This window comes from Mus caroli, chromosome 7 (genome assembly GCF_900094665.2).
Source record: "Mus caroli chromosome 7, CAROLI_EIJ_v1.1, whole genome shotgun sequence".
NCBI lineage: Eukaryota > Metazoa > Chordata > Mammalia > Rodentia > Muridae > Mus > Mus caroli.
The window spans coordinates 127,836,792-127,864,203 of record NC_034576.1 but is presented as its reverse complement, the minus strand read 5'-3'; the positions used below and the strand labels follow the sequence as shown (position 1 = coordinate 127,864,203).

Below are 27,412 nucleotides of genomic sequence, written 5' to 3'. Positions count from 1 at the left end.
TGTGTGTGTGTGTGAGTGTGTGTGTGTGTGTGTGTGTGTGTGAGTGTGTGTGTGTGTGTGTGCTGTCATTCTCCTGGCTGAGCCAGACTGATGGGATACAGGGTTGCTATATGTGGGGGCCTAGTTGACTACACTGTGGGGAACCTGCCTAAAAATGATGCCAACTTGGGAACAGGAATCAAAAGGTACAGAGAAACTTTGATGGCTTTCTATGGGCTTCTGCATCTCCTGTTCCCGACAGCCCTGGTGGCTTTTTGCACTTTGAATGCCTAGGATGCCTATGACTCTCAGAACTCCCCATTTACAGCAAGTGACAATGACTTCCAGTCTTTGTCAGTTTTCACTTCATTCCTGACATCCCAGACAAAGGTCTTGCATTTGACAGTCTGTCTCCCAGTGGTTTAGGAAACATACCACTTCAGCTCCCTGACCCATAGAGCTAGCTAGCTAGCTAGCTTTTGTTTCTTTTCCTTTCCTTTCTCTTTCTTTCTCCACCCATATATCTCTTTCTTTGCTTCTTTCTCCCCACCCCTTTGAGATGCAGTCTCATTACATAGCTCAGACTGGCCTCAAACTGTGACCTACCTGCCTCAGCCTCCAGAATCACAGGAACACAGGTGTGCCCACCACACCCAGCCTACTCACAGCTTCCTAGCACAGTGGCGCCACCTTGTTGCTGCAAAGTCTAAGAATACCTGAGACTTACTTGGTCCTTGGTTCCATCCTGCCCTATTCTTACCCAGCTAGCACTCTTTCTCAGCTCCCACAAAGGCACTGTCCAACCTCAGAGCAAGTTCTACCAGGCTTCTTTAAATCCAGTGACAAAACTACTAGGCTCTTTGCCGGTGACAGATAGGAAAGAGGGGACAAAGCAGGCATTGGAGAACCCACAGATGACGGCCTCCACACTGATCTGGAGGACTGAAGGCAAGAAGCCTCTCTATCTTAGAAAGCACTTTCTAGATATTTCTAGCACCTCATGCTATCTGTGTGGTCTGGTCACTTTAACACCCTGATCCATGAGCCTACAGCAGAGTTTGTCACATGCTATTTTCATCACCATGATCATTTCTTATGCCAAGAATAAGAATGCTTTTGCTCACTGTGCCCACAAGCCCTGTTGCGGTGCTTCCTAATTCTGCAACCTTCATCTCCCCAGCCACTGCTATTCTCCTCCACCCCACCAGATGTCTTCTTCAGTGGGGCTTTGTCCTTCTCTGCCTTCTGCGGGGACAGCTCTTCCTCCACATGGTCACTTCCTTTCAGTGCCACCCCTCCACCTCATCCTTGCTCCCTGGCATGACCTGGTGCCATGCACAGAAAGCATGAGGTGCTAGAAATACCTAGAAGTGTTTGCTGGGACAGGAAGGCCTGTCAACACTAGCTTCTTGCCCTCAGTCTCTTGGATCAGCCTGGAGGTCATAACCTGCAGATTCTCCCATGCCTGTTCTGTCCCCATCTTCCTATCTGCCACCAATAAAGAACCCAGAAGTCCCTATTATTCTCTCCTCCCAGGAACTGGTGTGACATGTGGCAGAAGGGGCTCTAGCACAGGCTGTCATCACTCTGGTCTCTGTGATTTGAATTCCTCTGATTGAAAGCAATGGCAGGATTAGCCTATAAGTGTGCCAGGAAACACTAAGCGCCATACACCAGGAACTTGGCTGGCATGCCTCTGCCAGGGAGCAGGGACTTGGCATTCCTTCTGAGTCTGCCTTCCAGGCTCCTCCCTGAGTCGCATACTTGTTCTAAAAGGAGAGGTATAGACTTTCTCCTGGCCCTGTTGGCTGTGATGGCAGCTGGCATCCAGGTGTCTCCCTGTGCGCCTCTGCTGGGGACATGCTCTGAGACTACTTGGGACTAAGCTAAGGCTTGGCTTGTCACTGCTGACAAGCTTATCCTAAATCTCTGTTAGACAGGAAGTTTCCTGTTTCTCTTCTGTGGTACTGAGGAGGAAATACATGTTAAACACGCTCTCATTAAGCCATGTCCCGAGATCCAGTCCTAAACCCAAATGAGCAGCAGAAAGCAATGGTGTCCATCTGCAGTCTATGAAGTCTAGAAGGATCTCTGATGATGACACAACAGGATTCAAGATGCCAGAAGACTCGTCCTGTGTGGAGTCAGATACGGACAACTGAAGCTCAGAGTGTCTAAAACTGCCCTTGTCACCATCAGCACATCGGCATCAATGGCCACTAACACAGGAAGCAAGAATGGACAAGAATGGATGGGGAAATACAACACAACTACCTTCCTTCCTTCCACTGCGCCTGCTTCAGCCATTGCTGGCTGGGCACAGCCTGGACAGCTGACCCAAGTCTACCAATCAACATCCCTTGAGACTCCAGAATTGGCTTCAGGGCCCAGAACCAGCACTCAGACACTTGGGACTGAAAGACCTTTGGCTACTTGTGAACAGACTAGCAAGGAAAAGGTAGTCTGGTGGACTTGTGCGGAGAACCAAGGGAACAGGGAGAAGATGCTACTAGCCTTTGGTACTTTGGACCCTGAGGTCTCCACCTACTCCTCTTCACTGCTCATGGTAAAGGCTGATGACACCTCATCCACCTGTGGCCAACACACCCCACTTCCAGAATGGACATGGTATTATAGTAAAACATGATTCCCTGCTGGGCCACGGTAAAGGTCCACTGTGGGGGACTCACCATGGGGAGCTCTATGAAGCTTATCGCTCCACTAGCATTTTGGTAGACTCAGCCAGCATGCTTCTTGGAGGCCCAGGCAGTGGGGCTTTGGAATTGGGTGATGGGTAATAACACCATTTCTAAACAACTTTCCTTGTTAGCAAAACCAGCTAACAAGCACTAAATCTTAAGGACTTGATTCTTGATGTGTCATTGAGCCAAGCAGGGAAAGGCCTGGCAAGAAACTCAAGTGAGATTGAGGTCTCTGAACTTGGACAGTTGGACTCCTGCCTGTCACCAAGAACTCCCTGCAGCTCCACGTCTGCTTAAAGCCTGGTTGGCCATCCAGTGAGTGTTGGCAGTTATGCTAATAGGCTCAGGATGGTGGGACTGATCCACTGTGGCTCAAATTCTATACCAACCCTGCTGGGTGTGGGAAAGGAATCTCTAGAAAAGTGACTTAAACTTCACATTTTTTTTTATCTATAAGATGAGGCTGTTAAGAGGATTCAGAATCATTAAGGTTGGACCAGACCTTGGCAAAGAATACATGGATCCAGGCCCTGCTTGTCACCACTGTCCTGCCCCACAGCATGTCACCTAAGCCAGGATTTCATACCCAGAAGGCTTCTCTTTCTTTTACTGTCTATGTTGTTTAGTGTGTGTAAATAATTGTGTGTGCACGGATACACATATTTGCATGTCTGTGGAGGCTAGAGGACAACCCTGGTTATCATCTTGAGGGAATGCCCATCTCTGTCGAGACAAGGTCTCTCACTAGCCTGGATATCATTATTTGACTAGACTGGCTGGCCAAAAAGGGATCCTCCTGCCTCTGCCTCCCCCAGATCTGGAATTGCGTGGGTTTGGGGCATCCAAATCAGGTTCTCAAGGAGATTGCCAATTAATCCCGTCACCCTCGACCATTTTAATGTTTTTCTTGAGACAGGGCCTTTCTATACAGCAGAAGCCTGTCTTGGTGATACCCCTGCCTTAGCTCCCTGAGGGTAGAGGCTTCAGGCTTAGCCTTACCATGCCCTTCTGAGATTTCCTCATCTTTGCTTTATCCAGTCTCAGAGTCTAGATGAAAGGTGGGCAGCAGCACAGACCCAGAGGACAGCCAGAGGTTGGGGGGAGCCCTCAGATTCTGAGGGTTACAAGAGGAAACAAGCAGACACTCAATGAGGGAGTGACCTGAGATGACTCACTAAGGAGGATGAGCAGGGATTCCTGTGGCCATATCAAGAGGCCAACCCAGAGCACAGGTGATGCAGGCTGGGCCTGGGGGAGCAGAAGCATTAAGCATTTGTTGAGGCATGCTTCTGTGCCAGGTCACCTGCCAAGCACAGCCCACAGATCTCAAATGACCGCCTAAAATCCTGGAGGAAAGGGGTGCTTTGTGGGAATAGGGGGAAAGGAGTTCAAATTGAGGCCAGCAGGTCTGTGGGGTACAAGACACAGGCTGATGTCTCACTCATTACTTGCTGAACATTCCCCAGGAACCAGGGAAGCTCTGTTGCTTCATTAAAGCCACTGTCTTGTTTGTCCCTCACAACTCCAAGAAGGATGTGTCAATCCTGTCTTATAGATGAAGACACTGAGGCTCAGAGAGCAGAGTGCCTGCCAAGCCGGGTTCATTCAGATATTAATTAACTGATAAGGTACTCCACAACACAGGGGCAAGTCTGGGTGTCTCTCCCAGTGTCCCCACCCTGGTGCTCTCTTACACAGTTGGACACAGCATTCCCTTCCTAATACCCACCTTACTCAGGATGGATATGCAGTGCCCCGACCCTGGTGCCCTCTTACTCAGGATGAATATGTGAAGACCACACCCTGAACCTCCTTCACATTCAGGATGTGAATAACCCACTGCAAAGATTACAACAGTCTCAACCTGAACTCTGCCAGCAGATGTGGCTTTTGGTTTTATTTTAATACTTGGAAAGGGCCTTGCAACACTGAGCTACTGTTCCAGCCCTTCTGCCTCCGTATTTTGAGACAAGGTATCACTAAGTTGATTAGGCTGGCCTCAAACTCACTCTGAAGCCTAAGTAGGCCCTGGACTTGTAACTCTCCAGCCTCAGCCTCTGGAGTATCTGGGATTACCGGCCTGAGTCATGATGGTTTCTTTTCAATACACACAGTGGTTTCAAAATGATCACCATCAGTTGCTAACACTGTACAGCAAGACTTCCTATACTCCAGTTTGTACTGACAAAAGCCAAAGCAGACTGGCACACTAGCCATGCATTCCTGGAGGCCAGCAACAAGACGCAGAGTGGAGGTTGCCTCCTTTCACTGGCCTTGGGCCTTGTGGCCTTCCAACAGTACAGACTCAGGTAAGTTACTAGGTACTAATGTCTTGATCAAAGGTGGAGAATTGAGTCCAGGTTGGAAAAACCTTGTAGTACAAGAAAAATGGGCCAAGGTGCCAGTCATCCTGGTGTCAGTGACAATCACATCTAGGAGTTTAACAGGCAGAGTTCCTGGTTACCTCATTGTACCACCTTTCTGGCTGAGACAGTAGATTTGTGATCTCCTACTTGAGAACAGCCCCTTGTGTTTTAGATAAGGAAAGCAGGGCCCAAGGAAACAAATGGTTTCATTCCACTGGGGGCAGCTTGAAGCTTACCTTTGCTGGCTGGCCGGTCATCACCATGGCTACTGCTGGCATCCTTCTTCAGGGCCCTCCTCCCACTAGCAGGGCGATCCCTGTTAGGAGGCTGGCTAAAGATGTCTAAGTCGTCGCCACAGGCTTTGGAGGATGCTTTGGGGGCTCTCTCTTCAGTGATGACATTCCAGCTGCTAGTCCTCCCTTGCTCACGACGAGGGCCTTTTTCCCTGGTCTCCACCTCTCCAGGAGTATCACCAATGACATCCTCAGATGGAAGCCTGCTCTTCTGTTCCAGATCTTTTTCAGGACTGAGCCACAGGGGTTTGGGCTTCCTGACTGTCTGTTTCTTGCCCATCCCTGCTAGAGAAGGCTGTAACCAGTGTGGGGTTTTCCCGGTCGGTTCGGGGATTTTCCTACCTCTGAGATTTTCCAGCTGTTGGATCAAAGAGGGCTCCTCTTCTAGAGGAAGACATTTCCCAGGAGAGGATGAAGAAGGGACACTGGGCCCATCACCCATAGAGGCAGGGGTTGCCAACAGTCTTACATCTTCCTGTAACTTGGACAAACTGTTCTTCGGGCCATATGTAGAATTCACCTTTTCACCAAGGAAATCTCCTTGTGAGGAAACTATCATATCCAAGGATTCCGCTGGCTGTGAGCAGCTGAGCCCAAGCTCCCTAGCATCACTCAAGGCAGCCATCTTGAGGGCGCCTTTGCTTTCTTTCCAGCCAGTGCTCAACGCCTTGTCTGAGCTCTCATTCCTCTCTCTCTGAAGGTCCACGGGGATGGTACAATCAAAAGGGGCTTCACCTCCTCCTTTCTCTAACACGCCATCAAAGATGAGGCTTTTGTTGACATAGAGTTTCACATTCTTAGCACCAATGTCAAGATCCTGAATGCACAAAATGGAGTAAAAAGAAAGCATGTGTCACCAGACTGATGTGTCAAACTGTGGAAGTGGAAAATACCCCAAACAGAAATGTACAGTGCTCGCAATGGGAGCACTCTAGAGCTGCGCCAGCACCTGCCAAATGGATCCCCTCTCTTCTCTCTGCAAAGCCGGATGGACTCTACGAATCAAAGAACTTTCTCAAAGAGGCAGCCTCAGCACTGTCGTGTTTCATCGCCTTCTGTCAGGACACTGGTAATGGCCCACTGATTGGTTTTACTGCTTCCTGGTCTCCTGCTGCTGCCACCTGATTCATGCTGCTGCCATCAGAGTTAACCTCCTACAGGAGCAGAGATGCCCATGCTCCCTTGTGAACCCTCTCAAGGCTTTTCACTGCTCAGCCAGTCTCTAAAGGTGTAGTGGTATATGCTTGTCATTCTAGCACTTCCCAGGCCCCAGGACATAGTGAACTGGAAGCCAGCATGGGCTACAAAATGAGATTCTTGTTTCAAACAAAACAAAACAAAACCCAACCAAACAACCCCCCAAATACATGTATTTTATGTAAACTAAAATGCAGTGTGGTTCCTGGGGCGTTTGCATCAAGCAGATCTAGTGTGCATGTCAAATGCAGTCTCCTGGACTCCTTGGCCATCTCATATTTAGTATCTTAAAAGCAGAGCCGAAGACAAGGACTTGGTGTAAACAGGAAGTAGGGAGAGTAAGACAGGGTAGGAGGATGCTCCCAAAAGTGTCTGAGTGCTTCTCAGCCAGGGGCAGTTGGAGCTCCCTCCTGTTGGGACTCTCCAAGGAATCCAGAGCTCCTTTGGAAGTATGTCCCAAAGACAGAAGTTAGTGCATTTGCTCACTGCTCCCTAAAGGTGGCCCCTGGAGCAAGAAGCCCTCACATATCACAAGCTGGGCACATCCCTCAGCAGACAGCACAGCAAGCAGTGCTGAGCAGCAGTGCCCGCATGCCAGGGACCCACTCGCTTCAGCTGCACTCAAAGAAAGACCCAGGAGATGTGGAACAGGTACCAAGGCTGCAGCCTTGATATGGCAGTTTTAGGGAATCCTTGCTCTACTACTAACTTTTCTAGAATTTTTCCATTGCACCAAGATGTGGATAAGGCAGGCCAGCATGACACAGTGACCTTCACAGAAAGGTTCCTATCCCCTCATTCCCTAAACTCATGGCCTTTTCTCATGCATGTTTCTGATGTGCATCTATTCATGCTTAAAGTAAGACCACCCCTTCTCCAGACACTTTCTGTGGTAGAACTCTTCCCAGGCTTTATCAAGGAATATAATTCATACATCAATTAGTAAACAACTCTTTACCGCCTCTTGGTACATTTGCCTGAAACAATCTCTACACTTAGGATAACAAACACTCCCATCACCCCCAAGTGATACACTTTGAAATCCTTCTCCCTCCCTGCTTTCTCCGACAACCTCTCTCCCTCTCCCTCCCTCTCCCTCCCTTTCTCTCCCTCTCCCTCCCTCTCCCTCCCTTTCTCTCCCTCTCTCTCCCTCTTTCCCTCTCTCCCTCCCCCTCCCCCTCTCTTTGTGTATACATGTGCTGTCAGAGGATAACCTGGGGGAGATAGTTCCTTCCACTATGTGTACACTAGGTACACTAGGGATGACACTCAGGTCATCAGGCTTGACACTAAGTGCTTTTATCCACTGCCACCTCAACAGGTCCCTTTTATAAAGTAACACATTTTCTAGAATTTTGACATACACCTTGTAATGTGTACCTCTTTCTACCTGGCTTCTTTAATTTAACCATGATTACTCTGAGATGCATCCAAATTGTGAGAGTCTGAGGCTTTCTTCCTGTCTGATCGCTGAGTATTCTACTGTACAGAAGTTCTCACAAGTTGCTGTCACACCTACAATGAAGCAGTCACTGAAACCCTTGCCCCTCTTTCTGGTCTCTTGCCTCCCTTCCCAACAGGTTCCTGTTTGAACTCAATATACAATCCACTGTGTCAAGGCATCCACAGCTAGAGCAATGGCTTACCCCTGTGTCTGTGTCATCATGACAGACCCCTTCCCTCAGCTTTGACAGTGGGTTACAGGGTCTGACCCAAAGCCAAAGCCAGGGTACCTCTTGCTCCCCCCCGCCCCTGCCACACTGATTCAGCACGAAAAATAGCTAGCTGTTCCTCCTCCTTCACAATGCCATTGGCTGGGCTTTACTGATGATATATGCCTGTGCCGGCATCATCTGGCTTCTGCCTAGCTGGATACTCTCCTGCCCAGCCTCCTTGGCTTGTCTCTACTCCTGCAACCCCCACAAGTTCATCTGGGCCTCAGTACCTGGCCTGCTCCAGGTTTAAGGCTAGTTCTTTGAGTGTCTTATACTCACCATGGCCCAAGGCTCTGAATGTCTCTATGGTCCAGGGATGCCCATTCCCTGACTCTCTAGTCCTGACCTCTCCATTGGCCCTTAAGGGATGACTGGCATTCTCTCTCCTCTTGGGGATTTCAACCTATATGTGCTTCAGATCCATCAAATACTTAAACAATATAGGAACAGAGCCCAGGCTAGCTTGAACTTGGGGTCTCTCTGCCTCTGGCTCTCAGGTGCTGGAGTTACAGCTCCCAGCAGAGTTCTACATCACTTCCTCCTCAACACACCTCTGCTAGTCAGGCAGCTTCCCAAACCCTAGGCTCCTCTCTGACCTCCTTGTCCTTGCCCCGCCACAGCCAACCTGTCAAGGAGTTCCTTGTCTCTTTCCTCTCCAATCTGACTTCATTTCCCACAGACATTGCTGCCCCAGTGCAGGCCTTTGTCATCTCTCCAGAGACACCAGATTCAACTAATTGGTCTCTCTGCTCCCATTCCACACTGTCACCCTGTACACACACTTCATTTCCCACATAGCAGCCAGACTCACTTAAAAACAACTTCAGTCAGACTACAGCAGCCTCCTGCCTAAACCACCCAGTGACTCCATGCTGTCAACCCTAACTACCTATTTATAGTCCTAGGTCCAGGTCTGCTTGCCTCCATACACTGCTCCTTGCCACAGCCCAACTCTTCTTGCCTTCAGAGACTCCTCAACACCAGGCTTTAAAGAACACCCCACCTATTCCTCTCTCTATCCTGATCCTCTTGAGTTCCCCAGTCTCTGAAATGGTCTCTCTTATCAGCATTTCTGGAGGGTTAGGGGCAGGGTTCTTTGTTGGTTTGGTTTTTTTTTTGTTTGAAGACAAGGTTTATAGCCTTGGCTGTCCTGGAACTCACTATTCAGACTAAGCAAGCCTCAAACTTTCAGAGATCTGTCTGTCTCTGCCTCCCTAGTGAGAGATTAGAGGTATGCACCATCATAGCTGACTAAGGGGCCTTTTTCATTTCAAACAGAGTATCAGACTTGAGATCTCACATTACAAGTGTTAGGATTGAAGTTCTACACCCCCATGCCCGGCTTGGCTGCTAATTTGTCTCTCCTAACCGAGTGAAGCTCCAAGTCAGAAGAGGTCCTCCACACTGCCTGAGGACACAGCACATAGTAGGATCTTGGGCATCATCAGGGAACTGACATTTGACTAGCCTGGACACTCTCCTAAGACCAAAGAGGAAAAAACATGGCACCCTGTGGCTACCCCTCCATGCCCCACTCTAGGCCACTCCTGATTTGCTTTGGCTTCTGATCTGTGTTTGGCATTTGTGCTCTCTGAGGCCCCAGGGCTATCCTATCTACCTACCTTCAGTCCCCATGTCTTAGCCTTCCTGCAAGCTCTAACTAAATCCCTAGATCACCACAGAGAGGTTTGCAGAACAATTCAGAAGGAGAGCCATCAAACCTGAATCCCCCCATAGGAACTTGGCTTCAATCATCCAATTGTGGGATGGCAGGCTACTATTTGCTGGCTGTCAGAAAAGTCGATGTTCAAAGCACGCTTTTACATGTTTATATGGATGTGCGCTCTGTTTAGTGGAGGCACAGAGCAAGCATGTGCTGTGAATTAATCAGCAAACGGCTCGTGGAGGGGGATGACATGGGCAGCTTTCAAGGAGCAGTTGTTCTGAAAATTACCACCATGGAAACATCTGGCTAGACAGAAACATTCATTTAAAGAGGTGGCAGGGTATAGCTGGGCTTCCTATTCAGACAGTGGTGGATGGGCAACTAGCTTTCCTAATGAGATGTCTGGCCCCCAAAACATGTCTGCTTCCCTTATGTGAACAGTTGAGAGCCCCACCTAACCAACTGCTCAGCATTAGCTCAGGAATTCTGACTGTGGCAGACAGGAAGGCAGGGAAGGGAGGGAAGGGAAGAATGAGCTCTGTGCAGCAGGGGGGTTTCTGAGCCCCTGCCTGGCCTGCAGCTTGCATCTAAAATATTTCCAGTACACACTACTGTATCTGTGGGCCTGTTTGATAAGGAATATTGGAGTATGGAACAGAAACAAAAGTCTGCACTGTCCCACAGTCCTGGACACCCTGCAAGCAAGCATTAAAACTTTCCCTCCTCCCTTTTGTCTAGCTAGAGCTTAGTCCTGGCTGTGGCTGGCCCAGACTGAATTATTCATGTGGGTGGAACTCTGAGCCCCCAGTCTCCTAATTAAGTCCCACAAACCATTTCCTACTCCTTAGAGGTAATGGTCTTGGGCACCTTGCAGTGGGGGTGTGTGTGTACACACCCCCTTCCACATTTTGTTCTACCTATAGCCATCTCTCAGTATCTATGGGGGATTTATTGCAGGATCCCTGTGGGTACCAGCATTGTCTCATGCTGTAGTCCTGTATATAAAACATTGCAAATTTGCACATAACCTACGTATAGCCTCCTACTTCCTCCTAACCATCTCTAAGTGACTTATAGAGCCTAATGCAATGTAAATGCTATGGAAATTGTTATGCTACACTGTTTAGGGAAGAATAAGATAAAAAGATATACTGCAGAGATTTTTTTTCTTGACTTTTTTATGCTGCTGGTTGGATTCTGGAATGGGAACCTGTGGGTAGGCAAGTCCATTGTTATGTAGCTGGGCCACACAAACATTGTCAAATCTCACTGGGAAGATGTATGGGATCCATACCCGCACCACAGAGCCTTGGGGCTGGGGGCTTGCAGATGAGCACCCCTTAGCATCTCCTCAGCAAAGTTCTAGAAGAAGGATGCCTTTATGGATCTAGGGGAAATCTCCTGCTGTAAAGCCCAGCCTTTGCACCATGTCTAGTTACCAGTGCTTCAACTGAGGCTCTTCCTTCTTCACCTCAGATTCCAGTATGTTCAGAAATCCCATGCTTCTTCACCTAGAAGCATTTGTGAGTGTGCACTTGTGTGCAAGCGCTGAGTACATTTAATGAGAGATGTAGTGGTACTTGTATTGTGACACACTGAAGCCCCATGGCTGCCACATGGTCCTTTTCCCAGTTCTCATTTTCCCTCTTTCTTCTTTCCAGTTCTTAAGAACCAGACACACAGAGATGATAAATTGTGTTTAATGCGATATGAGTATCATTCCAGCCTAGATAACTCAATTAACTTGCCAAGGTCACTTACCTCCTAGCCTAAAGTGGATAACTGCCCTGCCTCTTCCAATGAACACACCTACTACTCAGCAAAGGTAAGTGGTCATGTGGTTCCCCTCATCTCTTTATGTGGACAGTGCAGATCCAGCCCCATGGCTAGACAAGTGGTTACCTCTGATCTTTCCTTAGAAGAGTGTCTTTTTGCAGGGACTTCCCAAATCAAGAGCAGGCCTGATGTCACCAGAGGAAGTCATTTGGGGCCTGAAGATAAAGCCATTAAGAGGGCAGTAAAGATTCAAAGGGAGGTAGATTCCTGGTGACACGACGGGAATTCCTGGCTTCTGCCACATCTAAAAGCATCACCTAGGCTAGTGGTTCTCAACCTTCCTAATGCTGCAGCCCTTTAATACGGGTCCTCATGTTGTGGTGACCCCAATTAAAATGCTTTTGTTGCTATTTTATAACTGCAATTTTGCTACTGTTATCAATAGTAATGTAATATCTGATATGCAACCTCTGGGGGGCGTGTCATGACCCACAGGTAGAGAACTACTGGCAGAGCCTCTTCTGTCATAAAAACCAAGGAGTTGTCTTTTGTGATTAGCCAAGTTTGGTGGTGTTGAAATTTGTGAGACGGGGTCTCTATGTAACCAAGGCAAACCTTGAACTCTCAAGTCTCCTGCTTCAGAATCCCAAGTGTTAGGATTACAGGCATATTCCACTCTACTCAACTCTGAATCACTTAAAGTGGCTACTGACACAATCCTAGCTGACACCATAGCCCTGCCACACAGCTGCCCTGCATAGCACACCCTGCTCTTTGATTAAGATCATGGAGCCTCAGCCATCCTAAGTTTGGACCTGTCCTGCTAGCAAAGCTTGGCCTAGGCCCAGCCTCTGAGACCAACATCTCAGCCTTATGCTAATGATCCAGCCCCTGCTCACCAGTCTCTTGCTGAATGCCACCAGCTTACCTACCTCAGCTAAGTAAATGTTTGCTATGATCAGATTCAAAATTTTAAACTGTTTTTTTTTTTTTAAAGAAAAAACATTTTGAGACAAATTGGGCTGTTTAAATTTGGAATGGTAAGGATTGAGTAACTCAGAGGGAATAGGGACTCCACAAGAAGACAACAAAGACAATTAACCTGAGCCCTTAGGGGCTCCCAGAGACTGAACCACCAACAAAAGCATACATGGGCTGGACCTCATGTATAGCAGATGTGCAGCTTGGTCTTCATGCCGGTCCCCCAACAAGTGGAGCAGGGGCTTACCCTGACTCTGTTGCCTACCTATGGATCCTGCTCTCCTAAGTGGCCTGCCCTGTCTGGCCTCAGTGGGAGACAATGTGCCTAGTTCTGCAGTCACTAGAGATGCCAGGGTAGGTTAGGACCCAGAGAGGAACCTCCCCTTTCTCAGAGGTGAAGGGGAGGGGTGGAGGAAGGAGGGACCATGTGATGGGAGGATTAGAAGGAGAGAGGGCTGTGATGGGGAAGTAAAGTAAATAATTAATTAGTAAAAAAAATATGGAATGGTGATTAGAGCAAAATAATAATTACTGTCCACCCTTATGATATTAGACATTTGGGTTATTAGAAAGAAACATAAACTTGAGTGTCCAGGGGAACTAAAGTGCTCATGAATTGAAAAAGGCTATAGCTAGGGCTCATGTTCAAATGCTCTGGGATAGACCAAGAGTGGCAGGGTAGGAATGTTCTCGTGTTGACACTCAACAGTCTCCGCATTATATCACTTGAATTCTTTCCAGAAAAACAGCGACCAATGCACTTGATATCACCAGAGAAGCCAGGCAAACTCAAGAATGGCTTGTGCCCAAGCCATGCTGTTCCTAGCTAGGCAAGACCTGGAGGCTACTGTCTGGGTCCTCCTGCCCTCAGCATCCCTTAGACAGCAGCCATGGTGGCCTTTTAGGTCCTTTGGTCAAACTGTCTCCTATTAAGAACATTTCAGTGATTCTAAGGCTGGTATCTACATGGAGATAGGAAGCCAGGACTTACCTGAGCATCCTCATGTACTCAGAACAACATTTATGACATTAAGCATATAGCTGTGAAGACTGGCATCATCACGTAACAAGATGATGGTTTTGTAGACTGCTCTCTTGTGGGAAAGTTCTAACAGGGGCTCTTGCTCTGACCACACCTCTGTTCTCTTACCAATAAGGACCAACCATTCAGGGCCACGTGACCTGGCCCTGCCTCTCTTTGGGGCCTCCTCTTGATTGTCTATGTCTATCAGGTTCTGGCCACTCATGTGACTTCTGTCCTGGTATTTGCTAAGCATGTTCTTGCCCTTGGATTTCCTCTTGCTATGCCCCTAACAGGAATATTCTTCCCACGGCTCCTCCTCTTCTCCCTAGCTCTTTACGGCAGTTTGAATGAGAACGATCTTCATAGGCTTGTATGTTTGAGTACTTGGTTCTCAACTGCTGGATCTGTTTGGGAAGGATTAGGAGATGTGTCCTTGTTGGAAGGGGTGTCTCACTGGGAATAGGCTTTGAGGTTTCAAAAGACTGGAGCCATTCCCAGTATGCCTTTCTGCTTCCTGTTTGTGGCTCAAGACGTGAGCTCTCAGACATCCATGCCTTTGCTCTGCCATCCCGACTCTAACTCTCGGAAACCATAAGCTCTTCCTTTTGAATGAAACACTTCCTTTTATAAGTTGCCTTGGCCATAGTGTTTTGTCACTGCATTAGAACAGTAACCAAGTCATTTCCCTAGCCCAATGTCTTCTCAGCACTTAGCACTGAACTCTCACACTCATTTATATTCCTGTTTTACCTTTGAGTTGCTTTCAGAAGGTACAGGGCTATTCACACAGGGCCATGTCTATTTGCTTGTTATAGTCCGAGCACGAGGGCCTGTGCAACCCACTGTACAGTCACCACGTTGTACATAGATATTTAAAATGCAATTTAAATTAACTTTGAAATTAAGTTTCTCAGGCCTATTGACCATATTTCACTCCCTACAGTGTCTAGGCTGGAGCTGCCTCTTGCATTTGGCACTAAGGGTGACAGTGGCAGTGTGGTTAACAAGGACATCACAGATAACTCAGACTGTTATAAAGGAAAACGGAGCATGGGGAGTCAGCAGAAATCTATGAGGATGGTGCATTTGCCTGTTTTCTGTTATAACACCAAGTTACCTAAGGCTGCGTAACTTTTTATTTAACTCATGGTTCTAGAGGTTCAAGGTTTTGTGGAGGTCTCAAAAGCCTGAGAGCATCACAGAGGGGTGTGTTGGAGTGGGAAATCACATAGAGGGCAGAAAGCTAAAGAGCTCAGAGAGTGTGTGCTTTTTTAAACCAGTCACCACCTGAGAGCTAGCATGGGGCCTTGGGAGAATGAACCAGCCCTTCAAAGGCCCTTCAAAGGGCAGTGAGTCACTTTTCTCATAACTATGACAAAACACTTGGCAGAAACTGTTTGTGGGGAAAAAAAAAGGTTATTTTGCATACAGGCTCAGGGGGCTCAGTTCACTACAGTAAGAAAAGTTGGCAGAGCTCATTACAGCAAATTTGAAGCAGAGCCTGGAATCAAGGCTTTTCTCCTAGTGACCTAGTGACCTACTTCCATCAGCCAGGCCTCGCTTCTAGAACTCCCCAAAACCTATCCCCCACACTGAGAAACAGGCATTCAAAACAGGAACCTATAGGTGACTTTCCAGATTTAAACTACTCCAGGAAGTGTTTTAAACTTCACGTCAGATGGAGCAGCAGACACAGCAATCAACTACTACAGAGACTACTGCCCGCCTCCCTGCCACAACTGTCACTTTGCTAAGGAAACCCACCTGATCCTCATACTCTCTAACCAGCCCAGTCCCTTGTGCCTCCCAGCTGGGTAAATCTTCTATGTGTGTGGAACATAAAAAGATGTAGCAGACATGTCATCCTGCACTAAGCAGACATTGCCAATCAACCACAGTGGACCCCAATGAACCAGAGGGAAGGTCCTCAGGGCAGCACCCCAGGCATCCACTTCCAATCAGACCAAGAGACCCAGGCCATCTGCAGTGTGGGTCTTACTTTTCCAGAATCAGCCTCTTCATTATCAAGACAGGGAGGACTGTCAGCAGCCGCAGGATGGCTGGTGGTCAGATAAGCTGCTTCCCATGTTCAGTTACGCACTCTCACGTGCATGGGCCTCTCAAAGGCCTGATTTTAGAGTAGTGAGCAAATGACAGCTGTCACAGCAGACATTGTGTGCTGTGAAGTGTGGCCTTCTGTTCTTCCCTACCAAGTCCCTCTTCTCAGAGCAGCTCACACTCACAGTGCAGCCTCATGAGAGGAGCTTGTAAATGTTAACCCAAGGATGTACCAGCCAGCACATGCCAGTCAAGGATTCTCCTCATCCCAAGTCAGCCTTGTCGCCCCACTTTACTTTCCTTCCTCAGACTCCCGTACACAAAACACTGCATTAACAAGCTGTGTCTGCAGGCTAAGCTATATTCCCAATAAACTCTCATTTTATCTCCTCCAAAACACACAGCAATAGCGTTCTCTGGAGAATATTAAATCGACCAAGCCACAGCTGCATTTGTTTGGGTTTTTCTGCCCCTGGTAAGTTCTGGCAACAGATGGTTGTGTGTCATGTAAGCAGTATTCTGCAGTGTTGCTCTATGCTCTGCCCTAGGTGTCAGAACCCCACGTTCCCACCCACAGTAAGCTGCCAATGCTCCCCTGACTCAGAGGTCCCTGAGCCCCTTTAGTATTCCGCATGTCCCAGGAAAGCCAAGTACAGGTAAATAAGGGCTTGTCTTGGCTGAGGCACACGATTTCTCAGCATGGTGGTCCAGTGTGTAAATTAAGCCCAAAACCATGGTGAGCCATGGGGCATGGGCTTGGGTGAGTTGCAGCAGCTCACTTCTCATTCTAGAATAAGATGTGGAGAACAAATGCAGAAAAATGCCAGCAAACCTGGGATCCTCAACAGAATGGTCATGGGGCTCTGAGCACTTAAAAGATGGCCAGGGAGGAAGGGAGCTCACAGGTCCCAGGTCCTTGGGGGTCCTCCTTACATAACCCAGATACTTACTTTTCTCAAATTTATACTTTAGGAATTTATTGAGAAAGAAAGACTTCAAAAGACAGAAAGCAAAGGAGTTTCCTGCTGGTCGGGGCAGTAGGGCCCTTGAGTAGAGCCATAGGGACTGTATCCACCTGGGGTCTCCAGGTCTGTGGTGTTCAGCACTTGGTGGGTGCTGAAAACATGTGCTAGCCATAGGTGGAGGCTGATTGTTTAAAGAACTAGAGGGGAGAAGAGCAGGGGTGGAGGGTGAAAGGGTGAGGACAGAGGAGAGGAAGATGGTATTAAGGGCTCTTTTGGAGGATGGTCAGCTTCTCTTCAACTCTCAAATCCTTGTACCCTCTCAACCAGGGTATAAGAAAGGGCAACATGGGCTATAGAAAAGCAAACTCACCCATTCATTCATTCAGTCACCCATCTGTCAACTGCTCATCTCCTTGGCATAGATGAGTGGTAGAGACCTCTGACCCTACTGTCTTGGAGTCCACAACTTATTCAGGGGGACAGGGAGGCTCACAAGGCCCAGAAGTGGCTCAAGGGCAGGGGAAGATTCTTGGAGAAGGCATCACCTGGGCTTTTGAGAAATCTGCAGGACAAGCATCTGGAGCAGAGTGGGATGGGGAGGTAGGCAGGGACAAGGGTGTGACCACAGCAGCCAGCACTCAGGATGCCTGGCATGAGCAAGGGGGGCAGAGACTGGAGCAGGAACATTAGCAGGCTCAGATGTCACACCAGCAGTCTGACCTTGATCTTTTGGGTCAAAGGGAACTCTATGGTTGGAAGCAGAAGAAAGTATGACAGGGTTCCCTAGGGACAGACTGCAGAGCTAAGGTAGGAGGATTAAGAGTTCAAGGGCAGATTTGGCTACAGGGTAAATTCCAGGTCATCCTGGACGACATAATAAGATCCTTTCTCAATAAATAAACAAACAAATGAAGGAACAAATAAAATCAGACCACCTCACAGCAGTTCCCAAGCTCGGGGAATGGTTCAAAGTGTCAACAATATGGCCTGGGTCTCCTCTATTGAGGCCATTCACTGAAGCTGTGCCTTCCCTCTCTGGCTACAAATGGCCTCAGACCCCACAGTTCTATAGTGTCTTTTTAAAAGATGGAGGTTGGAGTCAGCTTCTACTCACCATCTTTCCTGTGCCTTGGTCCCTTATGTCTTGCATTAGCATGACCATTCTTGACCCCGTGCCTACTGACGAAGGAAACAAGGCAGACTGCCAGTGCCCTGCCCCTTCCTGCTAACTCTGTGCCTGTGGGGTCCTCTGGCACCTCCGTGGGAGACACCTAGTGCCTGCTTCACCTTGCTCAGGGCTTCAGCAGACTGCATGATTTGTCTACACCATGTCTGTCAGCAGCTCAGCACGGTTGCCTTCAGGGCAGTCTGTGTCTTCTGTATCTGTCTCCTCAGAACATATCAAGAGGCTGACAGCCCCTGGCGTGCCCACTGTGGTGAAGAACTAAAGCAGATCAACTAATGAAGAACAGGCTGGAGAAGGAAGGATGAGGGCAGGACAGTGTAGGGTACTGAGCAAGGGTGGACTCTGGAACCAAATGGGCCTGCAGCCAAGGTGAGAGCTAGCCATGAAGAGCTAGCTCCAAACCTCTGTGGCCTGGTATACATGAGCCTGGTCTGACACATGGAATCCCTATCAAATTACCAACAGTGTGAACATCTTTAGTCTAGTACTCAGAAGGCAGAGGAAGGAGTATGTCTCCGATTTTGAGGCCAGCTTGGTCTATAGAGAGAAAGTTCTAGGATAGCCAGAGCTACATAGAGAGATCCTGTCTCAAAAAAAAAAGAGAGAGAGAGAGAGAGAAAGAAAGAAAGTAAGAAGTAAGAGAGAGAGAGAGAGAAAGAAAGAAAGAAAGAAAGAAAGAAAGAAAGAAAGAAAGAAAGAAAGAAAGAAAGAACAGTTTTCCAGGCTCTGTCACTGCATATTAACTAGATATGGTGCTAAATGAATGAGCCTGGAGTACATTGAGTACATAGGCTCATCTTTTCAGAATGACATGAGATAGAGCGTCATCATGGTTACTTCTTAAACCTTAGGAGCTATACATTCTGCTCCTGGTGGCTCTCAGTGAGACTCCTGTTGGACTCATTTAGAACTCAAGCCACTGGCAATTTGCTAAGTGTGTGTACCACCAGGTGAGCTGTGAGAGGCAGACCTGCTACTTACCCCATCTGCTGTCCAGTAATTCCGAACCTTGATCGTGGTCAGACCGAAGTCACGAAGCTGTCGCATGTTGTGAATAATGAAATAGAGCTGAAGTGGTGGGTGGAAGGGGCAGGTCCACACAGGGGGGTCCTTCTTGCTCTGAAATGCCAAGGGATGGGAACTGTTAGGAACATTTCTGCCTGTCTTCAGGGCAAAAGGCCAGAGACTCTGGCTAATTAAAACCAGCAGACATCTAAGGCCTGGGCGGGGCCACCTTATCTCCATAGTAAGTACTGCCCTCTGCTCTCACCCCTTTCCAGTTGCACTTCATAGAGCCAACAACCCTGTCCCTGCAAAAAGCTGCCAGCCAGATGGAACTCAAAATGCAGTAGGCTTTATTTTAATCAGCTTAATGGGCTTTGAGGAGGGCACTGGGTATGGGGAGGGATGCCAGGGGGGCCTAGAGAAAGCCTCTGCTGGCGCTGTTTGATTAGCCTGGCAAGCAGAGCCTCTGATTTTCTTTTGTCAAACCCTATGGAATTTTTCAAATTTGAGAATAGAGGAGAAAAAGCAATGTCTGAGCCATGTGCTGGAACAGGGCCGTGGCATGGAGCAGGCTGCTCCTTTCAGGGTTTCCAAGTGCAGGGGGCTTCGGTTTGTATTTCCTGTGTGAGGCAGGGGGCAGCCAGAGTGTTGCCAAGGCTGCCCTGGAGGACACAGAGCACCAGAACCAGGTGCTTGCTGGCATCTTCATCCTCACCAACACCATTTCCCATGGGAGAGCTTTGGTGGCATATGGGTAAAGCCAAATCAGGAGACTTTCTGCTCCAGTCACCTCCTAGGATATTTCTTCATTCTACGGAACAAAAGCTGCAGCTGGGCGAGTGAGATGGCTCAGTGGGTAAAGGCACTTGTTGCCAAGGCTATCAATCTGAGTCTGATCCCTGGGACCCACAAGGTGGAAAGAGAGAACCAGCTCTTAAGAATTATTCCTCTGATCCCCCGCCCTGCCCCAAACATACAATGAATGTAATTAAAACAAAAGAAAAATTTTAACCATTAGCTGCTCCTGAACACCCCACCCCCAATCCCCGGCAGCTGGCTGGGCATTGCCTGGCTGAGGCCTCTGCTCCGACCAGGCTCCCTACACTTTCACGCTGAGTCCAACAAGCTATCACATGGCTCCTTATTCCCCTTCCCCTGTGACCCTGGCCTCCCCCCTGAGCAGCCTCAGTTCAGTAGTACCTGAGGTCATCGTGGACTGTCTGGGTGTCTGTCATAGCAGTTCAGCTGTGCTCTGGAAGGGGACTCCTAGTCTCACTCATTTCTGAATGCCAGCATTAGGCACAGCTTCTTGGTTGGGACTAACCTAGTGGCTAAGTGACACGGGTTTCCCAGCATCTGTCCTAATTTCAGCTTTACAGAAGGACCTACCTGCATCTGGTTAAAAGGTATCTGTCTGCTTCAGGAGACATTGGAAAGGAAAGATAAGAAGGACCAATTCATTGCCATAAGGAAGAAATGGGGTGGCTTACCCCTCAGAGCTTGGTTTCTGGATTGTCTACTGACTCAGAACGCTTGGTACTTAGGTCCCACACAGTTGGGTCTGGGGTTCAGTATTGCTTAAGCTAGGCTACCCCTCTCAGTACCTCAGTCCTCACTAATCAATCACTGCTCTCTACATCCCCTCACATCCCTCCATCTTGGCTTTGGAATACTGGGGTGGGGTGGGGTAGACATTTTACTCTAAACAGGCACCACCTGGTGCTGAGAATATCTTAGACTGTTACTAGGAATGTGCCTCTCGACGGGCAGCAGGGGAGGATGGCTGCTGACTCTGGTTCTGAAGCCTGGCTCCAGCCACAAGAACAGTTAGGGCTTCTTGTCTCCTGATGATGGAGCTTGGGTAGGGAAGGACAGCTCTGTAGGCTCAAGGGATGCTGACTTACTCTGGAAGCACCTTGGCTGGGCTAGAACTCTGTGTTCCTAGCAGCTGTTTAGGACTCAGAGACCTCATCTCAAATCTGGCAGGTAAGCTCTGATTATCATAAGCTCCTCCCTCTGTGGCAGAAAGGGAGCAGGAGTCCATTTCCCTTCTCATTTCTGTCAGAAGAAGGAAAGGCAGGAGAACTAAGGGGGCACTGTATCATTCAAAGCCCCAGTGCACTAACCTGAGCCTAACTCACGGGCTCATACTTCTGGTATTTCCGGTTTAGACAGAATCTGTGTGAGGTCCTGGTGGGAAGCCAGGAGCTAACCGCAGAGTCCTGACATGCCCTAGTGCCAGGCCAGCAGGCAGAACACGTGTAGCACCCACCCTGTATCATGGTAGCCTTTAGCCATGCTCCACTGAGAGGCCTTGTGGAACCCCGGGGCAAGTGGACTGCTGTGCCTCCCTGTGGATAGAAGACCACGGTGAATCATGGCCGCTGGTCTGCCTTGGGATGCCCATAGCCTGCATGCTGGAGGGAAGGTTTGCTCTCAGTGATTATCATAAGCATTTATGGGACCAGACAGAGCTTGAATGCACTCTGTTTCAGCTTGTATTCTAGTAGCAGACCCTGAGGCAAGAAACTCTGGGCAAGTGGCTTGTTTAAAAGACAGTGCTAGAAGCCTAGGCCAAGAGGGAAGGCAGGCTGCTCATGAATGGTATGTGAGCAAGCTAGCCATTCCTGCACGGACCTAGAGTAAGGCCACCGTGGAAACAGAGCCAGTGTGGACATACCTTGGAATGATTCTAACCACAGGACAAGGAAATGGAGTATTTGTATCTTGACCTCTACACCAGCATGGGCTGAAGGCTACTTCTAGAAGCTTCGGTACCAGTCTCCAGCTCGGGCCAGCTGCATAGAAGCTCAGGAAAAGAATCCTATGTGATGACTAACTACAAAACCAAAGGTGTTTTTCTGTCCCATCACTGACTAAACCCAGATCCTATCACCAGCAGACAAATGCAAGCTGCCTCGTAACTAGTACCATAGTTTCCAAAGGAGTAAGCTACCAATAAGAGAATACCCAACAGTTTGGAAGAATGTCAAGGGCAATCTGTGTGGGAACCAGCCAACTTCCAAGTGCATCAGATTGTAGAAAATAGCTTTTCTTTCTGGTTCTCGTTCTCTCTCTCTCTCTCTCTCTCTCTCTCTCTGCTAGGAATCAAATACAGGGCCTCACACAATACAAGCTGTCTCCCACTGAGCTGGACCACAACCCCCATTACAACATTCTTGAAATCACAGAGTCTAGAGATAAGAATGGGCAAGTGGCTCCAGATGCTAGGGACACACACACATACACACACACACTCACACACAAGCTATCTATTAGTACAGTGACAGTTATCTTTGGGGGAAACTAGGCAACAGCATATGGCATTCCTGTGTATTCTTTTCCCTTTAATTGAGATATAACTCATATTCCATAATTCAAAATTTTCTTTTTTTAATTCATTTTTTATTAGATGCTTTCTTTATTTACATTTCAAATATTATCTCCTTTCCTGGTTTCCCCTTCAAAAACTCCTTTCCCCTATACCCCCTCTCCCTGCTCACCAACCTATCCACTCGTGCTTCCTGGCCCTGGCATTCCCCTACACTGGGGCATACAGCCTTCACAGGACCATGGGATTCTCCTCCCATTGATGACCGACTAGGCCAACCTCTGCTACATATGCAGCTGGAGCCATGAGTCCCACCATGTGTACTCTTTGGTTGGTGGTTTAGTTCCTGGGAGCTCTGGGGGTACAGGTTAGTTTATATTATTGTTCCTCCTATGGGGCTACAAACCCCTTCAACTCCTTGTGTCCTTTCTCTAGCTCCTTCATTGGGGACCCTGTGATCCATTCAATGGATGGCTGTGAGCAAATACTTCTGTATTTGTCAGGCACTGGCAGAGCCTCTCAGAAGACTGCTATATCAGGCTCCTGTCAGCAAGCACTTGTTGGCATCCACAGCAGTGTCTGGGTTTGGTGATTGTATATGGGATGGATCACCAAGTGGGTCAGTCTCTGGATGGCCATTCCTTCAGTCTCTGTTCCACACTTTGTCTCTGTAACTCCTTCCATGGGTATTTTGTTCCCCCTTCTAAGAAGGATTGAAGTATCCATACTTTGGTCTTCCTTCTTCTTGAGTTTCATGTGGCTTGTAAATTGTATCTTGGGTATTCCAAGCTTCTGGGCTAATATCCACTTACCAGTGAGGGCATATCATGTGTGTTCTTTTGTGTTTGGGTTACCTCACTCAGGATGATATCCTCCAGGTCCACCCATTTGCCTAGGAATTTCATAAATTCATTGTTTTTAATAGCTAAGTAGTACTCCACTGTGTAAATGTACCACATTTTCTTTATCCATTCCTCTGTTGAGGGACATCTGGGTTCTTTCCAGCTTCTGGCAATTATAAATAAGGCTGCTATGAACAGAGTGGAGCATGTGTCCCTATTACATGTTGGAGCATCTTCTGGGTATATGACCAGGAGTGGTATTGCTGGGTCCTCAGGTAGTACTATGTCCAATTTTCTGAGGAACCACCAGACTGATTTCTAGAGTGGTTGTACCAGCTTGCAATCCCACCAGCAATGGAGGGGTGTTCCTCTTTCTCCACATCCTCGCCAGCATCTGTTGTCACCTGAGTTTTTGATCTTAGCCATTCTGATTGGTGTGAGGTGGAATCTCAGGGTTGTTTTGATTTGCATTTCCCTGATGACTAAGGATATTGAACATTTTTTTAGGTGCTTCTCAGCCATTCAGTATTCCTCAGTTGAGAATTCTTTGTTTAGCTCTGTACCCCATTTTTAATAGGGTTATTTGTTTCTCTGGGGTCTAACTTCTTGAGTTCTTTGTATATTTTGGATATTAGCCCTCTATCAGATATAGGATTGGAAAAGATCTTTTCCCAATCTGTTGGTTGCCTTTTTGTCTTACTGACAGTGTCTTTTGCCTTACAGAAGCTTTGCAATTTTATGAGGTCCCATTTGTCATTTCTTGATTTTACAGCACAAGCCATTGGTGAGCAATTTGCAAATTCATCTGGAATAACCAAAAAACCCTAGGATAGTGAAAACTATTCTCAACAATAAAAGAACCTCTGATAGAATCACCATGCCTGACCTCAAGCTGTACTACAGAGCAATTGTGATAAAAAACAAACAAACAAACAAACAAAAAAAAACAAAAAAAAACTGCATGGTATTGGTATAGTGACAGGCAGGTAGATCAATGGAATAGAATCGAAGACCCAGAAACAAATCCTATGGTCACTTGATCTTTGACAAAGGATCTAAAACCATCCAGTGGAAAAAAAGACAGCATTTTCAACAAATGGTGCTGGCTCAACTGGCGATTAGCATGTAGAAAAATGCAAATCGACACATTCTTATCTCCTTGTACAAAGCTCAAGTCCAAGTGGATCAAGGACCTCCACATAAAACCAGATACACTGAAACTTATAGAGGAGAAAGTGGAGAAGAGCCTCGAACATATGGGCACAGGGGAAAAAACTCACAATTTTCAAGTGTGTAATCCATGATTTCCCAGCATATTCACAGGCTACACAACTAGCATCACCATCTTTGCTTAGCATACTTCACTTCACACTGTGGAGCGCGGCACCCATTAGCCATGCACTCCCATGCCCTGCTCCTGTATCTGTGGATCTGTTTAGACTGTTTGCTGTAGCACTTAGCTTTCAAGGTTCACCATGCATGTGTAGCCTGTACTAGTACTTCATTCCCTCTCACAGCTGAGTTTTGTCTATTGTATGGTGACATCACCTTTCAATTTTCCGTCCATCAGCCTGTGTTGCTGGGTTATTTCCATCTTCTATCAAGAGATTCCATTCCTTTTTTTTTTTTGGATGTGCACATCACTTGGTTATATACCCAGGAGTGGAACTTCTAGGCCACAGAGTAGCTCTGTTCCTTACTTTCTAAAGAATTGACACACTGTTCCCTTGCAGTGGCTGGTCTATTCACTTTCAATAGATTTGTCATTTTTCTGGCCATCCCAGTGGATATGACTGGGTTCCACTGTGGCCTTCATTCGAGGTGTCAAAAATATGTGCTGAGTATCTTCCTGTGTACTCACTGGCATGCAGTTTCCTGTTCTGATGTTTCTGTTGGTTTCAGGAATATGGCTTTAGAGAATCCACTGGGGATATGCTCCCTCTTCTTCTATATTTTATAATATTGAAGGGACTGTCAAATGCTCATTCTTTAAATATCTGTCAGGGTTCACTAGGGGCACCATTTCACCCAGGCTTCCCATATGGTTTTTTGATAATCAGTTCAATTTCTTTCTTTTCTTTGGATTGGTCTTTTCAGATTTTCCATTTCATCTTGAGTCAGTTTTGGTAATTTGCCCTCCTTGGCATTTATACAGTTCATGTAGGTTATCTAACTTGTTGGCATACAGTCTGATAATCCTTGTTTCTGTAAGTTAAGTAGTGATAGTCCCTGTATATTCATTGAAAACTTTGCTTCCTCCTTCGTTGTCTAACTAAAGGTTTTTGATTTTGTTGATCCTTTCAGAGAACCAACTTTGGTTCCATTGATTTTTTTTTCTCTATTGATAGTCTTTTTTTTTTTTTCTACATCATTTTTACAACTTTCTGAGTCTACAATCATTTCCAAATAAAAAGTTTAAATCTGTGCAGCATGTGATCTTATGTATTGAGGATATGGTGTGGCCAAGGACAGACAAGTGCTTATCAGTTAAATGGGGGAGGCAGATAAGCCCAGGTACAGGAGTGTGTGTTCTGGTGAGACAGGCTCTGAGGAGAATAAAAAAACGACACCACAGTGACTGTGCAGGAGGGACAGGGTTCCCCACCCGGTAGGCAGGGAAGCCTTGCTGAGAAAGTGATACTTGGGCTGAAATCCAAACATAGATGATTTGAATCAGTGTGAGCAGAGATATGGGGCCGATGGAGGTGGGTACTGAAGAAGGAAGCAGGGGGAAGACAGGGTACTGTTGGCCCCATCCACACAAGGACAAAAGGCAACTGTTATTTGTTGTTATTTTTCTGTGAGAGTACTTCTAGGAAGGATTAGCTGAAGAGAAAGACTCTCCCCAAAGTGGGGTCCCAAGATATACAATGAAATCTGAGGATCAGGCCATCCTGCCTGCTTCCCTCATTAGCTCACTATTGCTCTCGCTGATGAGTGCATATCCTGAAGCTGCCTCCATCCTTCACTGAACACAGCTTCTGCAGTCTTCCAGCAGGACTTAAGAAGACCCCTGACCCTCTAGGAATTCTTCAGGCACTCTGCATCCAACTGGGACTACTGTGGCAAACAGTTGCAGGACCAAGCAGCTACTGGGGTCTTAGCCTGTCTAGTACAGGGGGCCACTGCTGGACCAGGCTGGCCTCCAACTCTGAAAGATTAGCCTGCCTCTGCCTCCTGAGTGCTGGGATTAAAAGCATGTGCCATCACATGCCTGGCTGCAGTGGCCTCCCTTCCTCCAGTCTTTCCTCTTGCTCTTCCTTTCTGGTAGAGCTGTAGATAGAACATAGGACCCAGGTCATTCTAGATAAGAAATATACTACTACTAGGTGGTACCCAAGCCTTGGGGTGTTTGTTTGTTTGTTTGTTTGTTTTTTCCTTTATTTTTTGAGTGAGAGACAAGGTACTGCAAGAATAGCCTCAAATACCTGATCCTCCTGCCTCAGCCTCCTCTTGAATACCAGGTCTACAAATGCCTGCTACTATGCTGCCTGACTATAACAAATGTCTTTTAAAAATATATGCTCAAGTGGGACTGCAGAGATAATTGAGCAGTTAAAAGCACTGTTGCTCTTGCAGAAACCTGGGGTTGGTTCCTAGTATCCACATGGTGGTTCAGAACACCTGTTACTCTAGTTCCACCGGATCTGGTGCAGGCACTGCACACACTTGGTACATATACAGGAAAAAAGGCAAATACTCATACACATAAAATAAAAGTAAATCTTAAAAATATGCTAAAGTGGGCCAAACTCAGTTTCTACTGCTGAAAATCTAAAGTTTTTAACGGATTAATTTACCTCCCATCTCCTATTTTAAAGAGAGCAGAAAGCAGACTCTCAGAGATAGCAGGTAAGTTTTCTAAGATCACACAGAAGGAGCAACAGCTGAGAATTTTAAAGCCCCCCCTTCCTGTTTAACTGAGGGCCTGATGTGATCACCCCATCCATGTTTACATGGCCCTTCCAGCACTGACTAGGTATGCAGTATCATGCTCCCCTGATAGACAAGAAATCAAGTCAAAGCTAAGGGAGTCATCTGTGGGCAGAGGCTGTGAGCTGGCTTTGGACCTCAGTCTGTCTGCATCTCCAGTCTGTAGTTAGGGACATTAAGATCTTAGAAGAAGCACTTAGAGCTGTACCTGGCCCAAGGTAAGGCCTGAGTGTGTAGCAGCTCTTTTCATTTTTAGTACTTTAAGGAAACAATATTAATTGGGGGGGGTGGTCTAGTTAGGTTTCTGTGGCTTTGATACAACACTGATCAAACCCAACTTGGGGAAGGAAAGGGTATATATATTTGATGTACAAGACCTGATCATAGTCCATC

At 47.4% G+C, this 27,412-nt stretch overlaps 1 protein-coding gene across 5 annotated transcripts in view; it reads right to left on the bottom strand.

The window, feature by feature from the left end:
- The window catches only part of Kiaa0556 (KIAA0556 ortholog), a 169,960-nt gene that overhangs the window by 26,627 nt on the left and 115,921 nt on the right, over positions 1-27,412 (bottom strand). For all 5 annotated transcript variants that reach the window (XM_021167737.2, XM_021167736.2, XM_029479630.1 and 2 more), the window contains 2 exons: positions 18,890-19,027; positions 5,284-6,157 (listed from right to left, as the gene is read on the bottom strand). In XM_021167737.2, coding sequence (XP_021023396.1) covers positions 5,284-6,157; positions 18,890-19,027 — 1,012 coding nt within the window. The remainder of the gene's footprint in view (positions 1-5,283; positions 6,158-18,889; positions 19,028-27,412) is intronic.